Consider the following 21,870-nt stretch of genomic DNA (forward strand, 5'->3'; position numbering starts at 1 on the left):
CTTATTAATTATAGGGAGAGGCCTAGGAAGAGCTGCCATATTCGTTTTAATTACTTTATTATTAAATGGGTTAATCTTATCCCAGATATCCTCGTTACCTACTACTTTACGGAGAGCGTTAAACCAGTCCGCCCAGGAACTATAGTCTTTCAGGATAATAATCTTTACCATGGCTTCTAATATAATCGCGATTAAGCTTTGGAAATTATAGGAACTATGGGAATAGTTTCTGTTAATTAGTTAATATCGGAAATGCGAACTAAAGTGTGATTTTTAAAGAATAAATTAAATAAGCTCTTGAATACTCTCTGCGGCGTGCTAATTAGGAAGCTTATTAGTGCGAGGCCGGGCTCATAACTAATGCACGTATAGATCACAGAGTAGGGAGTTATATTAGATAGTAAAAGAGTTTATTAAACTAGCTAGAAAAGAGCTTAAGTAAAGTATAAAGCTTTAGGAAGTAAGTATACAGATCCTGACTAAGCAGAGCAATCGCGCTAGCCCCAATTCAGTAATTCTCACTGCGATAGTACTTCTAAAGAAAGTTTTTACTTTAGGAACTTATAATATAGATTTAGTAGAAATTAATTTAACTTATCTAATAAGAGGAAATACTTTTATAATATCCTATATTATTAGTATAAATAGATTAGGAATTAAGTCTTTTTCTTTTATTAATACTAGAGCTAATAATTATGCTTTTATTAATATAAAGCTTATTTAGCTTATAGAATAATTCTTAGAAATAAAACCATAATTCCTTTTCTTATCTTATATTATATATAGTTTTAATAGAAAGCTAACTAAGTTTACTAAGAAATATATAGAAGTATTACTTCTAATTAATAAATAAAGTATTAATATATTTATAATTATCCTAAATCTTAAAGATTATAATATTATTCTTAGTAGAAAATAGGTAATATATATTAATATTCTAGTTAATTATAGAAGATATAGGCTTATATAGCTAAAGAATAAGCCTAAATCTATATAATTCGGTTATATTATTAGTATTTTATAATAATAGCTAGAAAAGTAATCTAATAAGAAGTATTAAAAGAATATTAATTAATAAGATTCTATTATAAGTTATTTCTGGAAACTTTTTATTCTAAAGTAATTTTTTTTCTTTTGGACTAATTAGAGGAAATTATATAAAACTATAAAAAAGAAGCTTCTATAGCCTAATTAAAATATAATACCCAAATAAAAGCTAAAGAAGCAAGAAGAAGTCCTTAATAAAGAGTAAATATTAGACTTAGCTATTCTTATTTCTATAATATTTAATTATATAGCTAAGAAAGAAAATATTATTATTAGTTAAATCTTTATTTATAAGATTAATAAGAAATTTAAAGCTCGGAAAAAGAAGCTATTTCTGGCCCAGAGAATTAATAACTAAGAAAAATAGAACTTTAGTAGTTATAGAGGATATTGCCTTTAGAACTTAAGAAATATATATTTATTTTCTCTAAGAAAAAATCTAATATTTTTTTTTCTTATAAATTATATAATTATAAGATTTAGATTAAAGGCCTAAAAGAACCAAAAGTATTAGATATTAATTTCTCTAGTAATAGTTTATTTAAAAGCTTCTAGAAATTAAGTATTTCTTGGAAAATAATCTAGTTAAAGGCTTTATTAAAACTAGTTAGGCTCTTTTTACTTTACTAGTTCTTTTTATAAAGAAAGCAAATAGAGGTTTATACTTCTATATTAATTTTTGCCGCCTAAATAATATTATCCAAAAGAATTAATATCCTCTTTCTCTTATTAATAAGACTTTAAATTAATTATCTAAAGCCAAGATTTATATTAAATTAGATATTAATTAAGCTTTCTATTATATAGCTATAGATTCGAACTTTTAGGAACTAATAATATTCCGTATTTATTATAAAGTATATAAATATAATGTTTTTTTTAGAAAAGCCTTATAAATAGGCCGGCTATATATTAATATTATATAAATATTATATTCTTTAAGTATCTAGATAACTTTTATATAGTATATTTTAATAATATTCTTATTTACTTAGAGAATCTAGTAGAATATAAATAATATATCTAAAAAGTACTAGATTACTTATATCTTACTAGCCTCTAAATAAATATTAAGAAATCGGAATTTAAAATTATATATATAAAGTATTTGGGCTTTATTATTTCTATATCTAATATTAAAGTAAATTTTAATAAAATTAAAGTAATATATAACTAGTAACTCCTAAAAATAGTTAAGAATATATAGTTCTTTCTTGGCTTCTATAACTTTTATAAATACTTTATTAGAAAATATAGGCAAATTACTAAATTTCTTATCTTATTTATAAAAAAAAGTATTTCCTTTAAATAATTCGAATAATACTAAAAGGCTTTTATTTATTTAAAAAAAGCTATAATTTCTATTCTAGTTTTATAATATTATAATCTAGATTTATTTATAATAGTAAAAATAAATATATTTAAAAAAGTAATTACTAGCCTACTTTCTTAATAAAACCTAGAAATAGGTCTTTAGTATCTTATAGCTTATTTTTCTAAAATTATATTTCTAGTAAAGTTTAATTATAATATATATAATAAGAAATACTTATTATAGTTTAAATACTAGAAAAATAGAAAGCTAAGCTAAAAGGCCTTTAGAATACTTTCTTTAAGATCTATTCTAATTACTATATCTTAAAGTATTTTATAATTACTAAGAAGCTCTTTTCTTAATAAGCTAAATAGGCTAAGCTCTTATTTTACTATTATTTTAAGCTTATATATTATTCTATAAAATTAAATAAGTAAATAAATACTTTATTATAAAAATAAAATAAAGTAAATATTTAGGGCCAGATTAAAAAAAAGCTATAAACTCAAGTATTTTTTTCTAAAAATAAGATTAATTCGGAGATTATCTATAACTTATAGCTTATAGTAATATTTTATAAGATTGGCTTATTTAATCCGGAATTCGGCCCTAAAAACCAAGTATATACTAAAGACTTTCTAAAGAAAAATATTTCTATTAGAGGTATAATTTCCCTAGAAAAAAGTATTTTCTTAGAAGCTTTACTAGTAAACTCTACTATAATAGCCCTTATAAAAGTACTATTAGAGGCTCCTGTCGAGTATAATAGTTTATAACTTATAAATAAGATCCTATAAAATAATTATATATTACTAGATCTAGAGAAATTATATATAATAGCCTAAGCCAAAAATAATATCTAGATATTATAAGATAGCTTTCTTTTATACTATAAAAAACTTTATATTATAGAGAATAAAATAATTCCCGGGCTACTTTTATAAATTATTCTAATTTATAAAGTATATAATAAACTTCTTTCTAGATATTCTAAATATATAAAGCTTTATTAGCTATTAAAGAAGTAATATTACTAGCTATTTATAAGCAAGAATATTAATTAATACTATAGTAATTACTATATTTATAGAAGATTATATATATCTAGAAATAAGAAGCCTAGTTTGTTTTATTTCTTTCTAGTTCCTAATTATTTCTGGTAATATATTACTATAGACTTTAAGAGCTATCTAAAAAGCAAATCGAACTATAATATAATTATTATATTTGTGAATTACTTATCTAAATACCTAATTATAATTCCCGTATAAGATATAATTATAGCTAAATAGCTAGTACTTCTATTTTTATTTTATATAATATACTAAATAAGTATTCCAGAAATAATTATATTAGATTAGGAACTCTAATTTATATTTAATTTTTAAAGCAAATTCTATATAAGAATTAGTATAAAGCTTAAGCTCTTTATAGCTAATTATTTCTAAATAAATAAATAAATAGAAATTATTAATTAGTACTTTAATTAGAGATTATACTCGTATATTAACTATTATTAGGATAACTAGAATAAATAAGTTACTATAATTAATTATTAATAAGCTTTTCTTTAATATAAAACTATTAGCTAATTCCTATTTATAACTAAAAAGAATTATAAGCCTCGTACCTTTCTAGACTAGAACTTTCTTATTAAAGCTAACTTACCTAAAAAGAAGCTAAATAGAAATAAAGCTAAAGTATTAGTAAATTAATTATATAAATTATAATAACTTGCCTAAGGCTATATAAAGCAAATATAGGAATAATATATAATATAAGCTAATAAATATTATTATCTAATTAATTTCAAAATAGGAAATAAAATATAAATTACTATAAAGTATTAGAAATCCGATTATTTAAATCAGAAGCTAAGAAACCAAATAGAGGGCCTATTTGAGATTCTAGAATAGTATAGCTATTTATTTCTCCTAAAACTATTAGAAACTATAAAGATATATCTAGTTTTTTATATAAAGAAACTATAAAAAGACTTCTAGAATTCTTTACTAGATTAAATAAACCCGGAACTATTTCTATTAATATTAGAGAATAGTAAATAAGAATATAATATTAAATAGGTTATTATAGTTAAGCTAGTAAGAAATAGGCTAAAGTATAAAATCTAGTAAATTAGTTAGGATAAAAATCTAGTATAATATCTAGCTTTAGTACTAAGTAATAGCTTTCTAATTTTATAAAGTTTCTATAATAATAATATTAATATACTAGAACTTTTATAAAACCTATAATACTAGCTAGATTATATAAAAAATAATACTTATTTAGAATTATATAAAAATAATAATAAATTCTTCTAGATTATATAATAAAGATACTAGCCTTTTATATATAATATTTATATCCGAGATACTAGTTTTATTTTAGGAAAGAGTATAATATAAAATTAGATAAATTAATAGCTTTTATAAAGCTCGGAAATAAGCTTATTATAAAAAGAAAAGTAATATTATAATTTCTAGATATCCGGTATCTGAGATACTTTATTAGATACTAGATGCCTTCTAAATATATATAATATAGCTGCCTTACTAGAGAAATATACTTGAAATATACTAGAGAAATATACTTGAAATATACTAGAGATATTTAGAAGGCTAAGCCCTTTTAGAACTAGTATACTATAAGATATATATACTTCCTTATAGCCTTCTATATTCTAGTTTTCTTTTTTTTAGCTTTAAATCGTTTTTATAAGAGATCTTTTACCTTATTTTCTAAGCCCTAAATACTATACTTATAATAATTACTAGAATTATTTTTATATAAGAATATTAGTATAAAAACTTCTAAATTATTTTTATAAAAAATATTACTATTATAAATAATAAGAATACTATTTATTAAGATTTCTTTATTAAGAACTAATATATTACTTAATATACTAGAGAAATATATATTATATTAGTCTATTAATTAGAAGCTTTATATAACTTATTAATTACTATTTAAACTATTAAATCTTTAAAAACTAATATAAAGATACTAAATAAATATATTTAATAGCTAATTAAAAATATTACTAGAAAACTAAGATTTATAAAACTAGTAAAGAAGTTCTTATATTTAATTATTTTTATAAATATTTTATTTATAAATAATAAAGATATTTTTTTCTAAATTAGATATATTCTAGTTCTAGTAAATAAAACTAGATATACTAATATTATTTATTAGTTTTCTATTAAATATAAGAGAGTTACTAGAAGTATTCTAGCTTTAGAACTTTATAGTATAGCTTATAGCTTTAATATAAATACTTTAGTTAAATCTATAATTAATAAAATACTAGAAATAAAACTATTATTAGTAATTTATATAAATTCGAAGTTATTATATAAATATCTTATTAAATTAGGAACTATTCGAGAAAAGTATCTAATAATTAATATAATATATTTTTACCAGATATATAAATAATAAAAAATTATAAAAGTTAAATAAATTAAGAAAGAATTAAATCTTACTAATTCTATAATAAAATTAAAGCTAATAAATATTCTTAAATACCTAATTAATATAAATACTATATAATTAAATATAAAGAAATAGGTTAAATATAAATAAAATAGAAAATAGATATATAAAATAAAAGAATATTATAAAAAAGGAAATTATATATAAAAGGCTATAGCCTTTAGTATATAACTAAAACCTTAAAAATAATATAGATATATAAAGTATTTAAGAAATCTAGTATTAGGCTAGATTAGGGAATTTATATATAATTAGAGAAAAGTATTATTTTTTATATTTTTAAAAAAGTTCTAGTATTAATATAATTATAATTATTAATAATTATATAATATAATTAAATAATATAAAAGTAATTAAAAGTAATAAAATATAAATAATAAATAATAATTATATAACTTTATATTATATAAGTAACTTAACTAGTAAACTAGATTTTTTTAGGCTTAGTAAATTTAGGAATTATATATTAATACTATAATATTATAATTCTTATTTTAAAATAATAACTTTACTAATTAATATAACTAATATTTCTATATTTATATAATAGTACTATATATTACTAGTAAACTAATATTTAATTAGCTAATATAATTATTTAATTAATATTATTTATATTTTATTATTTATATTTTATTTTATTTTATTTTATTTTATTTTATTTTATTTTATTTTATTTTATTTTATTTTATTTTATTTTATTTTATTTTATTTTATTTTATTTTATTTTATTTTATTTTATTTTATTTTATTTTATTTTATTTTATTTTATTTTATTTTATTTTATTTTATTTTATTTTATTTTATTTTATTTTATTTTATTATTTTCTAATTATATAATTATATAATTATTAAAATAGCTATATTATAAATTTCTTAAATTATATAATTTATAATTTTTATTTCTAAATATTAATTATTTTATTAACTTATATATTAAATATTTTATTTATATTATATATTATATTATATATTTCTAGTAAATTAATAATAATAAAGTTATATATTTAAAATATACTAGAAATATTTAAAATATTAAGTTTTTATAAACTAATATATTATAAAATATATATTTATTTATTTATAGTTTTTTTTAATAATTTATATAAAATCTATACTATAATTAATAAATAATAAAAATAATATATATTTTATTTTAATAATATTATAATTTAATAAAATTATTATAAATAATTAATTAGTAAATATAATAGTTATAGCTAAAGTTTTTTTTTTTATAAAGAATTCGCTTATATAAAAAGAAAATTATTTATTTATTATTTCTTTATCTAATAAGAAATAGTTTATACTAATAGAAAAGCCTAGCTTAAAGTAAAAAGATAATAAATAACTAATAAGTTTCTAAATAAAAATATGTCTTTTTATTCTAAACTAGACTTCTTTATTAATATAGATTATATCTTACTAGATAAAGAAATATATTTCTTTAAAAATAATTATTATTTTAAGAACTTATTTATTAATAATATTTAATAATATTAAAAAAATATATATATATAATAAAATTATAAATATAATTAAAAACAGAAATTAAATAATTATAATAATATTTCGAGTAATTTATATATATAAATATTAGAAAATTAATAATTTATTATTAGAATAACTTAAATATTTTTAAATAATTAGAAATATTATATATATATATTATTATATCTTTAATTTTCTAGATTCTTATATTTATTTTTATTATTAAAATAAAAATAAGGCTTAGAAATAAAAGCAAGATTTATTAACTTATAATAAAAGAAATTAAAATATTATTTAATTAATTTTATAATAATTACTTATAAATTTAAAAGTATTTTTATAAAAAGAAATCTTAAAAAATAGAAATTTCCGAAAGTTATTTATTTTATAATACTTTAATAAGGCTTTATTTTATATAAATACGTGTTTTTTTATTACTAGTATTTATATAATTAGAAATATATTATAAAAATAAATATTTAATAATTATTATAATTATAAAAGCTTTAAAGCAATTTTTAGTAATTTCAAATTTTAATACTTACTTTTCTTTTATATATATTTCTTATAATTATAAGATTTTTAATTTAATAATTATTTCTTTTTAAAAAAGAAAATAATTAATTAATTACTTTACTATTACTTTTTTATTAAAAAAATATATAATAAAAATTACTCGAGAAATGTAATATTTATATAATAATTAAAATATTATATATAATTATTTAAGGCCGAGCTTTAAGTACTTAGTTTTTTTTAAAACCATTTATTATAAATAGTTTTGAAAAAACTGCAATTTATATAAAAGCAAATACTAGTAATCGAATACCAGTATTTGATTGCTAGTATATACAAATTTACGAAATACTAAAATTCCTAATAATCAAAAGCTAGTGTTCGATTGCTGACCAAATGCTAGCATTCAAAAGTTGTGAAACAGGGCCTAAGCCGACACGAGACGGCAAAGCAAGCTATAGTGCGGGTCCTGCCGATACCACCAATTGGAATTCGCATATATGTAACGTTACCACGCCAGACTTCTAGTATTTGCTTACATAGTACGAAAGGGGGTCTGAAGATATCAAGGCCATCCCCCCTGTAAGGCGGTGAGTTTAGTGCTGAGTGTTTGGCTGCCAGACGAAGGGATACTACTAACCCCCCCAAAGGGTAGGTGGATTCTGGTATTTTCTTTGGACTCACCTACCCTTTAACCGGGGGGAGATAGTCGCAAATGTCTGACTCTTCTCAGCTTACTTTTATATCCCGTTAATTAGAAGCTCAAGTTGTGAAAGACAGCTTGATTGACAAGGAGGCTAGTGGGAAAGAACTGCAGCAAGGTTCCTTCCCTGGCTTATAAATAAAGGTAAGTGGATTCTAGCATTTTCTAGACCCACCTACCCTTTAAACCGGGAGAGGAATAGTAAGTTTCTAGCGTAAATACCCTGATCTAGTCAGCCGTAGTTGCTCGGTTCGCGCTTCCTGTTCCAAATAACAAACTATTTGCTTCTGTAATCGCTATTAGCTGATTTAAGCACGGGATTCTCTATATGTAACAGCACGCTAATAATGTTGTAGCATTTATATTCGGTGGGAGCGTTAGAAAGCAAGTATATTCACGTGTCTAATTATCAGCTTACACAGCGGTGACATGACCGGTAAGATGCAGTTTTCATCTTGACAGGCTGTAGCGCGGCCAGCTATCAAAGACATGTGAGCCGTATTCCCGGTGCATCATGGGACTACCCTGGCCATACGGGAGATACTCCCCCCCCCTAAATAAAACGTAGTGCGGCCAGGGTAAGATCTACATCAAAATGGTCGTGCCAGCCTTGCTACATTACGCTTTATTCAAGGGGAGGGACTACAGCCCATAAGTAACGTAACGTTACTAGCAGGGGCGCTTTTACCACTTGCTTTACTTTACCAAACTAAGTAACAAAATAAGCCAGCGGTGACATCAACTCCCCTCTTGGGCTAAGAGGTTATTGAACTTTAATATACTGTAGTTGATTAAAAGTAGGCTTGCGTGATTTGCTGATATTACAAGCGGATAAGCTAGTCTATATTCGACCTATGAACACGACTCTTTGTAAGCTATTAGCTGGGAGATTCGGAGTACTCAGTTGAACTTTTCCACACTTCTTGGAATCATCTCTTGTCTCAATTTGCAATTCTGAACTACACAGAAATGCGCAGCTCAACGGAAGAAAACCGTCTTAAGTCTGAGAACAACAGCGACCTTTCCTGGCCTCTTCTCCAAGAAACAGAGACTTCCAAGGCCACATTGAACGGGCCATGGCTATCTAATCTTGAACCACGCCTGCTCTTCATTTCAATTCTGTCTTCATGGATGATAACCATAATCGTTTGCATCTACTCAATCCATGATGTCAAGCAACTCAATATCTGCCGTCGGAGTTCTTTATATTGTTAGTAATATAGTCAGTTCGAGAAGATTGATACTGACGACTTCCAGCTCCTGCCTCAGACATAGTAGAATATGAGGATCGAATTTTTACTACCGGTTTCCATGGTGATAGAACAGTTTATCAAGGTCGACCTAACCCAGAAAACTTAGCAAGTTGGACAAGGCTTACTACAGGTCAAGTTACTCACCATCTTTTGGTTGATCTCATATTTATCACTGACAAAAATATATAGCTGGAATTGTCAAACTGGATGAGCAAGAAGCTAAACGTTTACCAAATAAGACAGCTCAGGTTAGTGGTGAACCAGGATCTTACATAGCGTCACTGGAGATGTTTCATCAACTACACTGTTTGGTACTATTAGAAACTGTCAACTAATTCAAACAAACTTGAGTCTAATTGTTGGTATTAGAACCAACTACGACTAGTTTATTTTGACGAGACCAAGGACATGTCTACTGATGACAAAATCAAAGTGGGCCTTCATATCGGTAGGTGTCTTAACAACGCCATGCCCTCTAGAGTCGAGTTCAGTTCTGATTCACTGAACCGATAACAGATCATTGTGTTGACTACCTCAGACAAGCTATCATGTGCCACGGTGACATCGAGATGATCACGTTTGATTGGGATGAAAACAAAGAATACTATCCCCCGAACTATAATGTTGTCCATCGATGCCGGAAGTTTGAACCTATTGAGCGATGGGCTCTTGATCGTCAGGTACAGGACCTAATTCCAGGCTAGAAGCATATAAAATGTCACATTCTCTATATGTAAAGTGCACAGTCTGTCTTAGACTCTGAATATAGACATGACCATACGTCGTTCATAGCTAATTTTAGACACTCTTTATTTAAGGAATCGTTGTTAGTCACGGAGATATGAGAATTCTTAACTTTTGGAAAGATCTTAGGTAATTTACGATAGTGTGATATGTTTGACGATTTAAAGATTGTGGACATATTTTTAATTTTTAAAAGAGTACCAGGTGAGAACATTCTAAGTTCAAACAGGTCAAGAGTGCTACTTCAGAGTCAAATAACGTCTATACACTGGGAGCTCCAGCTGTACTGTAAGTCAACACATCAGGATCAAACATGATTGATCAAAAACTTCATTCTAATTTTCAATTTGGGGAGCTCTTGGTTCTAATGCTGTTCTGTTAATGGATGAGAATTTCACAAAGTTGTAATCAAGTTCATGTCTTGTATCTAATTTGTATTCAGATATACAGTAGTGGAAAGAATTGCCACCGACCTCTCTGACGAGCAAACTGGGATGCAACGTAGGAAACAACGACAGCTTCCTCATTAAAGAAGTATATAACTTTCCAATTGAGACAAGTACAAGCTTCAAATAAATAGCATTTTCTTTCTCCTATCATTCCTCTCACCGTCCTTCCCGATCCAAGTGGTGTTGGCGCCACTCCTCTGCAAAGCCCACAAATGAACATCAGAGAACTTCCGGCATGTATGAGTTGAATTAAAGACTGGAAGGACACCTTGAGCTTCCTCGTCCCACAGATATGACAGGGGCGTCAAGTCGCTATGACATTGAATATCTTGTCGAATATAATCCAAGCAATGATCTTGGGGAATATTAGCTAGGCAGCGGCACGGGCTAACTTGCGAAGACTTTACCAACGTGTTCACGATCGTAAACCGCATTTATACCAGGGCCGTAATAATAATCCATATCTAGAGCCCGACGTACCAAGTCCTATTAATTGACATTAGGCCAGCAGAGAACGTAGAGTATCTATCATGATCACTTACCACACAGTGCAAGGAGTGGTATACATCGAGACTCATTCCTTTAAATAATGCTCATGAAAGGGCCGGAAATAATCTTACCTTAAACGCCACTCAGTTTTATTAGGCTCTTGTACCGTTTTACCAGCAACTGTTTTAGCTTCATTTCCTCCCAGAACAATTTCCAGACCTAAAAGTGACTTAGCAAGATATTTGAAAGCACCTCGGTTTTACCTCACTTTGCATCATGTCTGCCCACGACTGGTCAACTGCATCGCTCGGGGGTCCCACGTATTGTGGCTCCCCAGAATTAACCATTCGAAGTAGCTTCCCATTTACGACCTTGAGGGCACCCGTGAATTGAACCTTCTCTAGTTGAAATGACCCTCGAACGGGCTCTGAAAATTGTTATTTTACATCGCTTGAGTCTAATAGGTGCCCGGATCCGAGAACTACTTACCTAAGTCAGTGAGGAAGCCCGATTCATACGTGCTGCGGTGCATGGTTTTTAGCAGCAGCCTAACGTATAGGATTGAGAGTAGAATGGTAGCGCTGCACCATCCCCAAGCGGACAGCCGTTGGAACATAGACGGGGATTTTATAGGCTTTACGAAGTTGGTTTCATTGATGAGGAATTCGCTTTCCTCTTCCGGCTCACTCTTGGCTCGAAGGTAGCTTTGTGGACTCATTTTGGTAGCGAACGAGTACGCTGGCCTTTTGGAAGTGGTATAAATCTGAAGGGTAAGAAGAACTCAGAGACGATTGTGCTACCCTAAGCATGGTTAACCTCCCTTAATCACTTGTAAATGTAGGCCTAAGTGGGCATTTGGGTTACGGATTAAATTCGCTCACTTGAAGTCACAGCGGGGGATCCGAGCTCTGGGAGCTTTGCCTATGCAAACTTTATAAACAAGGCTTGTGACCATTCAGAGCACACGTCCAAGGATTGGCTTTACTGTTACAGGGAGTCAGAGGGGGAGTATCTAGTAAGCTTACCAACAGGTAACGTATCCCCTCAACCACTAGCCACTATTTCCGCTAATAGGGATCTCTTACTTCACTCCTTCGGAGGTATGGAGGCACATCCCCTCGTGCGGTGACACATTGCCAGCGGTAGCAGCCGCACGCTAATATCTCCTGTTAGGTAAGAATATAATTATCTCCTCCAAATCATCCATCCGCATGACGGGGCCGCTAGCGCTGGCAATGTCTCAACAGACGAAGGGATAGCTCATTATCTGCTTATCTGCGCTCAGCTGACGGATCGGCCAAGACTTTTTGCCGGGTCCTACGTACTTTGTGTCGACTTAAAGGAGATTTCGGCAAAACGGTTTACTGTGATTAACTCATTGTCTTGTGTAACTTTACTACTGTTTACACGCAGACACATTTTCAATATAGCCTTTCCTTTTTAGAGCTGCATGGGCTTCTATTACAGGATAATCCTCTTATTTAGACGATATTCTAGAGATTTGGCATGGCACCGTATATATCAGAAGTTATATAGTGAATTAGTTGTCAGAAAATATATCTTACAAGGGAGGTTGTCTTAACGGGGCTCCGACTGCTATGCCGTAAGTAGATGCTGTACTACGTACCAACTTTCTTTCAAATTGCTTTTTTGTGGTCTTCGTTAGAGACTTACCTTTCTCTAAACCGTCATGTTCACTTTCCAATCAATCATATTCGCCATCTTAGTCATTTCTGGTCTTATTTTTGCCTACTTTTCTACCTATCCAATGACTCATTCTATCGAGGCAACGACCTTCTTACCGTCTTTGCCAACTATTCAAACAATCAGGTTGGATGATCAACGCTTTCAGAGCTGGCATAACTCCAGTTCGTGGGATTTGCTTACTCCAAAAAATGGTGGCCTCGTGGTTGAGATCGACCTCAGCAACGGCAAATCTCACCGTAGTCAGATCTCCATGTTCCATCAGCTTCAGTGTCTACGCACAATTAGAGAGGTTTATCTCATAATATCGCAATCAACGAGTGGCAGGCACGAATTTAGGAATAACACAGGCGATGACACGCAGTACCATTTCCTTTTAGATTGCTGGGATTATTTGAGACAGGTGCGATTAACTGTTCATCAGCAATCAAGTTCAAGTATTAATATGTTAGCTTCAGGGTATCTTGTGTGCTGCCGATTCAACGCTGCAGCCCATTGACAAAACCGGTTCGACTGGTCTTGGTCTATGGCACTCCTGTAAAGATTCGTCCATTTTGTATGATTGGGTAGAGAAGTCTGAGAAAAGTTCACTCATTAGGAAATGAGCTGAAACATCAGACCCTCTTCCAAAATTTCACGGCTCTAAATACAACTTTTTGGCAATGAATTCGAGAGAAATGGAGTACAAATGCATAATGGCAACTAGAAATTAGTGGCAAATGTTACTATTGAACTCATAATATTAATTCTTCCAACCTATTTATAATAGTCTCTACGGCTCGTCGTCTCTTCCGGAATCCTCGCTGCCGCTCCCTCTGAAGCTTTCTAAAGCAACCAAATGTTCCTTTTGCATACATTTCGTATATTCGTATCGCCCCGGAGATATTTTGTTCAATAGATGCGAAAGTAATGCGAGCACCACTTGCCTATGGCGAAACGCTTCGAGACAAAGCATCACGAGTAGCAGAATAACTTGCTTCCTCAGCATGAGCTACGGCAGTGGAGGTGCGAAATACATACATATAAATAGATCAGCTATATCAACGACTTGGAACGTCACAACGGCGCTGCTATGCTCAGAAAGACCTGAGATGGTGGAATTCACGTCAGCTTCGATGACATCATGGCAACTGTTGATTGGTATTCGATGACGTCCAGATGACGAAACTACTCCAGTTCATAAGCACGCGTCTGTTATCAAAATTAAATGAATTTACTTATGCTATGGCGCCCGAGGTTGCTGGCCGCTGGAGAACATGATCGATCAGGGTTACGCTCGATGCCGCGATCACTTAAATATTGTAAGTAGACGAATCTAATCCAAAATAGGGAAAGGCCTAATATCTCACCATTCAAAATCTTCGTTGGAGCAACTACAATTAGCTAGTAGTGCAAATGGCTGAGGAATTGGAAATGGATTATAGCAATCTGCTGATGGCTTCTTGCGGAGATACTGCGTTGTACGGCCAAACATGCAGCTTCTATCAGATCTGAGGGGATCAAATGGGATCCAAGAATAAAAATCGCCATCAACATCTAATGAATCTCCGGGCAAATTGCAATTGCGTGTCAACAATGCACTGAAGTCTATCGCAATAGTGGCGAGACCGGAGTCTGATACAGACCAAACAATAAAATTTCGCGATGTCTCGTCTGAATCGGTCGATAAGTGGACAACTTTGACGGGGTTTTCTGTAAACTGATATGTTTTCCAGGACAGCCCTTCGTTGACTGAGTATTTTATATGGTTCGTTTCCTTGATGGCGCTGGATATAACTGTTAAGGAGCCTTGGACTCCATAGGCCCACATGTGCTCTCCCTCTGCGATGTGGGTCCATGTAACCCCCCCGTCACGAGTCATGAACATGTGTGCATCTTCTTTGCCCGTAAGACTCTCGCCAACATTGCCAATGGCAATAGCTATGCCCACCCCTTGCAGGGATGATATCGGAGATCGAGATCTTAAGCGTTCATTGAGTAGAGGATGGATTTGGAGCGTCTCTCTACTTTCTGATCGACCATGCAAATGGAGAGAGCAAGTACCTGTGGCTCCAGAGCACCCCAATAAAAGTCCATCAGCATCATGAGACGGCGGGGGGATCAATCTCCAGTCAGCCCCATCATTGAAAGATATCTTCGTCTTCAGCTTTTTTGGCTCCCCTCGAATAGCCGCTCGAAGATTCGAAACAATATTGATTATGATAATTCCTTCAAGGCCGTTGATCCTTTCGAAGTCTACCTCTCCAGTTTGGATTCGATTGACTCCAGGAAGAACGGATACAAACGGAGTACCTCTACCACTGTCTTTGACGAGAGTCCCATACGCAGCCCCTTTGTTATTACCAGTGCTCAAAAGAGCGAAAAGGCAATGAGTAGGGCTTGGTAGAATAGATATTCCGGTGAATCTTCGAAGTGTCGATGGAAATTCGCCCTTGTAAAAACTGAGTCCATCATCAGTGATTTGCAAATCGACTCCTTTCTCGTTGGCAATTGGCACGATGATGTATACATATTCAGAGAGCTTGACAAATTCGGGAATAACATTAGCAAACAAAATTTTCCACGTTCTGAAGAATGTATCACTAGATAGAAGCTGAAGCTGGTCATCTTCGTACCGCTCGCAGTAGATCAAATTCTCCTTGTTCCAGCTTTTATCACTATCCACAAATCGACATTTGTGAACATCGGAAAGGAGATTCTCCCAACTCGTTCCAAAATCTTTGCTGATGTACAGAGTCGTGCAGTCTATACGATTTGTGGGTTCCGGGCATTTCTGCTGGCCAAACCACAACAACCAGCTGGTGTGTGCTGGGTGGAAAGCCAGTGGTTCTAGTCCGCTGCTCGTTGGCGGGGTGGGTGGAAAGAATGTCTGAAAATTGACGGCTTGATCAGTCGAAAATTGAACTTGACCAGAGTCTGTCAGGAGGAATACAATGTTGCGTTTATATGTGTGAGGAAAGATTTCCGTGAAATTGTTGCCTTGGACAACTAGCTCGAGCCAACGATTACCCGCATCGTGAGATACATATATTTCTGGTCGATCGGTCCGCATCAGAATCGTATCCAGATACCCTCCTTGCAAATAGTAGTACTCCCTCCATTGTGTCCCTGGAAATTTGACGTGTTTGCTGATTGGGGCTCTAAGATCTGTACCGCTGCTAGGAGTCAGAACGGAATCAGGTAGCGTCTGAAATGAATAAACAGCGGTGATAGAAAGGAACGTTATGATAGGCAACCAAAAACATTGCGCCATTGTTGCATGTCAACTCCTAAAAGTCTCCAGGCATAATTTCACATGACATTGTGGTATAATATACCCTATTCCCTCGACCATCAGCTACAGTATACGCTAGTAAGGAAGCCCTTACTTCAATTGGCTTATGCTCTGCTGACGTGTGTTCATAGTCCCTTGATAAGGATCCAGCTATCGTAGGCAGTAGCTGATGGTTGAGGGATACTTGTAATAGAGTCCCACAAGTCTTCGACCGGGCACGTTCGCACCGAACCAATTGAATCGGTTCTAGAGCAATTCTAAGTCTTCTGGTTGGTTGAATAAAGCGGACCTGTACTAGCCACGGGTCGGATACTCGTGACTGTACATGATTTGTCGTAAAATTTCTTCTGACGTGAGATTTGCTAAAATGGTCAAGCGGAGTTAATTACGAAGTACAAAGAACACCGTTCCAACTTCTCCACTTATGTCTGTCCGCATCGAAGGCTTGATCGCCTCCTCCACGAATACTGGTGTTTAAATGTCTAAGCTGCAATCCAACAGTAATGCGTTCTTATATTTAAACTTGTGTTTATCTATACCGTGGATTATCCTACTACTAGCGTTCCAAAGAGCTTGGAGCGGTTCGCCATTGAACTTGCACGACGTCTCACTCAAGAATACAACCCACACTTTCCTGCTAGATCCGAAATTTCACAATTATGACACCAATTCGGCACGCTATTGGAGGGAGACAATACCGGAAAATGACGGATTCATCAAGTTTTGGAACTCAGATAGAACAAGAGTTTGGAAAGGCGTGACAATGTTCCACGAGTTGCACTGCCTTGTTGCATTGCGACTTGAGTTTCAACTGATTCTCAATGAGAAAGAGAAGATCAGTGAGCTTCTTCAAGATGGTGATAAGCCTCACATAGCACATTGTTTTGACTACTTAAGATAGGTATGTTCACAGTCTTGTCTGTATAAACTTGGATTTTTACATACTCGTGGTCTGATTAGGCGATACTTTGTGCCGGCGACTCGACAACCGAACGTGTTTCTTCAATGAACGGAATAGGAGAAGGATGGGGAGTAGATCATAACTGTAGAGATTTTACTACTCTTTATAAAATGACAGGAAACTCAAAAGTGGAATAATATTTAAACATATGGATACCACTTCGTATGTCATACCATTTCATGGTATATGAGATATAAGGGTGGCTACTTTTATATCTTCATTGTAGTTAGTACTAAATACTAGGCTGAGAGTTGAATCATGAGAGTTGAAGCCCCAGCAATCGAAAGCGTCTGTGTTCTCTATTCCTAGTTGGCTGTTGAAGCCACAATTGAATGAGACGTCTCCGTCAGAGCTTTGCATATCGGGTTTCTCGACAGAGGAATGTGGGCTTGGAAGATCTGATGTCATGCTGAAAAGGTACGACGCGAAGGGCTAGATGCCGGACTCTTTGACCACAATGACTGCGGGAGGAAGCTGTCTTCTTTTTGCTTCGTATTCCCCTGACAGGGTAGTGCTCTCCGTGATGTGGACCGTCGGCGGAAGTCCCGTAAGAAGCTACCATTCCCATGAAATCGAACGAGATTTTCGGTTTCCCTCCGCCCGTCCAACATACTTTGCAGCTCAGCTCAGCAGGTGCATCTGGCAATATGAATTTCTCAAGCCTGGGGTTAGGACAACTAATAACTGCGAGGGGAAGTGGACAGCTAATTTCACGGCATGATACTGGTCCCAGTCGCCATTGGGTGCGTATGGGGAAGCAGATCCTGACGGCAAGGTCCTTGTATCAAGATTTGTCTACATTTGTCCCATTATGATGTTATGCTACGGTATTCTCTAAGAGGTTAGGGCCATATAGAATAATGTAGAATAAACTTACATGAATATCTATTTTTACTACCACCTTCCACTATACCTAACTAAGTTACAACTTCGTGTTCACATAACGGCGCAAATTAATAAAACTTGAAAAACATAAGGTCTTGAATCATAAATTTGATTCCCCTGACAATTAAACTTTCATATACAATACATATAATAAATATGAATCACTAGGCAACATGGAAACCTAACGGGGTCGATGAGATAGAGCGAATATATTCTTTTAAAGAGAGTGAAAGTCCTAGCGAACGTTGATGAAGTTGTTCTTGAATGACAACCTGAGTCGCTGATGTACAGTATGGGAGGGAAGCTGCGACAAGACAAAAACCCATATAAAGGACACCAGAGAGCAAAACGTGACTAAACAGCAAAACAACAAGAACAGGGACATACGCAGTAAAGCGCAAACAGCGTACAATTTCAGAAAGCTCAATTGATTGATATGAAAGAAGGTTGCTTGTCTAGAACTACGGAAAAGGCTAGCTCTCTTATGTGTTTCCCCATAGTTGCATGACCACCCGCAGGTCCGTCGTCGTGTGATCCTGGCACCAAAACTGCCAAAAACAGCATCGTTTTTGTGGAGTGCGGCTTGCCGTACCACAAACAGCTCTACCCGTAAACTTCCAATCTGATATAGAAATAAGTGGCCGTCCTGAAGTAACCTTGAGACTATTGGTAACATATTAAGAAAGAAATATTATACATACAAGAGAGCTTCTTTGAAGTTTTAATCCATGACTTGTACTTAGACAGTAGCAGGCTCTGGAACGGGAGCCTCAGAGGCGCTGGTAACATCGGAATCTCCAGAAGAAGGTTGCTCACTGAAATATTTAGTTATTTTGATTTCCAGAAAACGTGCTGGTTTTGTACTCACGCTAGCAAAGTTGGAATTTTAGTATGAATAGTAATATTAGTAGAACGTTAAAAGGTGGAAAACAAGTTTGCTTACTCTAATTCTAATTATTAATATAAGTATTATATAAAGAAGAAAAACTCACTCTGTTTTATATTTCAAATATTAAGACTAGTTCTTTAATATAGCTTGTAGGTTATATAATAATACTAGAAAACATACCCTTTTTCGAAAAACACTAATGTTAGATTCATATCTAATATACCAAAAGAATGTTCCAGACAGAATTCAACTAACCAAAGTAATATCTGTAAATTACGTATAATCCCGTGCCGTTAGGGTCACGCGCTTCAACGGCTTTGCGTACAATACTATCGATAGCCTTAGGAGGAGTTGGGGCTGCCATTATCATTGGTAAGGGAATAGCTACAAGGCTGAGGAGAATGAGAACGGAAAGTTGCATGATTAATGAATATTTGGTAGAATATTGGTTTCCTTTTGTCTTTGATAAGAGAAATTTGCCAAAGGAAACTGTGGGAAATCAAGGCATTATACATATCCTTTTAACCACTAAGATGACTAACTGTAGCGAGAAGCAGGGTTTTATCACAAAACAGCTAGATATAAAATTGGCTAGTACAAGCCTCTTGATACTTTGTATTCACTTCTTGCAAGATTGCAATGCTGTCTACACCGTGTCTAGAGGAAATATTATAGCGAGACAGGGGTAAAGGCCAATAAAAAGTTGAGTTTGTTCACTCTCTGGCCTGTGTCAGCCCGGAATGCCCTGGTTTCGCTATATTATTTTTTTAAGACATTAGACACGGTGGAGTGATTATCACTGCTTCAAGCGGGCCGTCTGACTCTTGTCAGCTTATTTTTATATCCCATCAATCAGCAGCTAGCGCTACTATCTCCCTTCCCCCGGTTTAAAAGGTACGTAATTCTGGCATTTTCTATGGACCCACCTACCCTTCAAACCGGGGAGCGGGTGGAAAGGTAACGTAGCAAATGTCTGACTCTTGTCAGCTTTATCTTAGCCCCTCGTGCGCTGAGACATTGTCCGCGGTAGCGGCCGCATTATGGGGATGGCTTGATTGGAGGAGACAATTGTATTCTTGCCTAACGGGAGATATTCGCGTGCGGCCGCTACCGCTGGCAATGTCTCATCCAACGAAGGGACACAATGTATCAAACATAGTAAGTGCAGCGAGGCGAGGCTGGCACAGACCACAAAGTGAACAAAACCACCTTTGCATCCTAAAATTAATCCTTGTTTGTTGTGACTCACTTACGCTTAATATGTCTGGTACGTTGTATGACAGTCTGTCCTCGAGTCAATCTGAGAAGAACGTTCACCCAAACGTTTAATTTTCACCTCGTCCCTTTCCTCCTCTCTCTGTCTCTTTTCCTCCCCCCTCTCTCTAAATCATTGAATTGATTCGAAGATGAGTGCCTTGCTGGAGTCAACTAATTTCCCTCGGCGAAGTGGCTACTCTCGACTTGAAAACCCAAATAACGAGCGCGTGGCCAAACGAAGTGACTCGTATCAAACTCCATTGTCTATCCTTCTAGCCTTGAATATGATACTTTTAATCGGTAACGGGATTCTGTTGAGTAGACATGGAAATGTAGTTGCTGTTAAGGACTTCTTTCCAAGAAGTAAGGCTCTATTTCATCGATGTTATCTACTTCTCCGTTCTAATATGCTTTCTAGTACCAATCACAGATGTGACTTTCCAGAAGGACGATTCATTCGAACAATCACTCCCTAGACCATATCGCGGTGAAATAGATAGAGATGATAGTCCATGGTCAAAGATAATGCCGAGTAAGCCTAAATTCTGAAGAGAGATATGATAGGCAACTCTCGTTCCCTGTTTGACAATCGTTGTTTAACTTGACTAGTTGGAGGAGGATATGTGGTCGTACCAGACCCTGCGATGTGGAATCTAAGCGGCGGGATCCCATTTCCAAATAGTCCAGAAGCTGGAGCAGAAAGTTACTGTGTATCAATGTTTCATCAGCTACATTGCATTGTGAGTTTGGTCACCACTGTGAACCCTCGCTTTCTCTATAATACTAATATTATCACCGTTTCGGTACAGTCTGCTTTAAAAATTGCCCTTGCTAAAGCAACTGGCCACATGACAGGCCAGCGTGACCTTCCGAGTGAAGACGAGTACGACCATCTACTACACTGTAATGATTATTTGCGACAATCTATCATATGTGCCGGCGATACCACCTTGGAAAAAGCTAAAGTTCATAGTGAAAAGAGGCTTGGAGTTGACGGCATGGGCGTCTCTCACAGATGTCGTGACTGGAATACAATCTTCAAATTTGTTGAAGACAACTCTCCACAAAGATTTGACCCCAAGAAAATACAATAACAGGGTGGTCTTTTGATAAATTGCTTGTAATTGACATGAGACAAATCTTATAGAGTATTGGGATTGCTCTATAATAATGCCTCTGGCAGACGATGTAATTATCTCCCTTAATTTCATTCTCTTTATACCTTTCATACGCTTCCTCTTAATATAAATCACTTCACGTACTAGTACTATAACAGCTCGAAATTAACTTTATATATTATATTTTACTAGATTTAAGACTAATAATATATTAGTAATTTTTTGCTAATATTTTTAATTATTATTATTTATTTTAATAAATTCCGTTATTAAA

General features: G+C 33.0%; 6 protein-coding genes across 6 annotated transcripts; 4 read left to right on the plus strand and 2 right to left on the minus strand.

Moving 5' to 3' along the window:
• Nucleotides 1–9,823: 9,823 nt before the first annotated feature.
• Nucleotides 9,824–10,530, plus strand: K444DRAFT_720792 (uncharacterized protein; the record flags this gene model as incomplete). Its single annotated transcript, XM_024888491.1, has 4 exons — nucleotides 9,824–9,956; nucleotides 10,016–10,137; nucleotides 10,196–10,274; nucleotides 10,343–10,530. Coding segments are annotated over 4 exons (522 nt in total), but the record flags the coding sequence as incomplete, so codon positions are not given.
• Nucleotides 10,531–11,213: 683 nt separating this feature from the next.
• On the minus strand, nucleotides 11,214–11,372 carry K444DRAFT_493442 (uncharacterized protein; the record flags this gene model as incomplete). The annotated part of the gene is made up of 1 exon (XM_024873240.1): nucleotides 11,214–11,372. A coding segment is annotated over one exon (159 nt), but the record flags the coding sequence as incomplete, so codon positions are not given.
• Nucleotides 11,373–13,450: 2,078 nt separating this feature from the next.
• K444DRAFT_496722 (uncharacterized protein) lies at nucleotides 13,451–13,790 on the plus strand (the record flags this gene model as incomplete). The annotated part of the gene is made up of 3 exons (XM_024873284.1): nucleotides 13,451–13,532; nucleotides 13,563–13,615; nucleotides 13,671–13,790. Coding segments are annotated over 3 exons (255 nt in total), but the record flags the coding sequence as incomplete, so codon positions are not given.
• A 773-nt stretch (nucleotides 13,791–14,563) lies between these two features.
• Nucleotides 14,564–16,276, minus strand: K444DRAFT_499200 (Oligoxyloglucan reducing end-specific cellobiohydrolase; the record flags this gene model as incomplete). The annotated part of the gene is made up of 1 exon (XM_024873320.1): nucleotides 14,564–16,276. A coding segment is annotated over one exon (1,713 nt), but the record flags the coding sequence as incomplete, so codon positions are not given.
• Nucleotides 16,277–16,899: 623 nt separating this feature from the next.
• K444DRAFT_385415 (uncharacterized protein) lies at nucleotides 16,900–17,709 on the plus strand. Its single transcript, XM_024872378.1, has 2 exons — nucleotides 16,900–17,387; nucleotides 17,447–17,709. The coding sequence occupies exon 1, from the start codon at nucleotides 16,965–16,967 to the stop codon at nucleotides 17,385–17,387; it is 423 nt and encodes a 140-aa protein (XP_024737936.1). The 5' UTR covers nucleotides 16,900–16,964; the 3' UTR covers nucleotides 17,447–17,709.
• A 2,842-nt stretch (nucleotides 17,710–20,551) lies between these two features.
• K444DRAFT_385420 (uncharacterized protein) lies at nucleotides 20,552–21,728 on the plus strand. Its single transcript, XM_024872379.1, has 4 exons — nucleotides 20,552–20,841; nucleotides 20,897–21,010; nucleotides 21,088–21,218; nucleotides 21,288–21,728. The coding sequence occupies exons 1-4, from the start codon at nucleotides 20,628–20,630 to the stop codon at nucleotides 21,570–21,572; spliced, it is 744 nt and encodes a 247-aa protein (XP_024737937.1). The 5' UTR covers nucleotides 20,552–20,627; the 3' UTR covers nucleotides 21,573–21,728.
• Nucleotides 21,729–21,870: the final 142 nt, after the last annotated feature.

This window comes from Hyaloscypha bicolor, assembly GCF_002865645.1.
Source record: "Hyaloscypha bicolor E unplaced genomic scaffold K444scaffold_57, whole genome shotgun sequence".
NCBI lineage: Eukaryota > Fungi > Ascomycota > Leotiomycetes > Helotiales > Hyaloscyphaceae > Hyaloscypha > Hyaloscypha bicolor.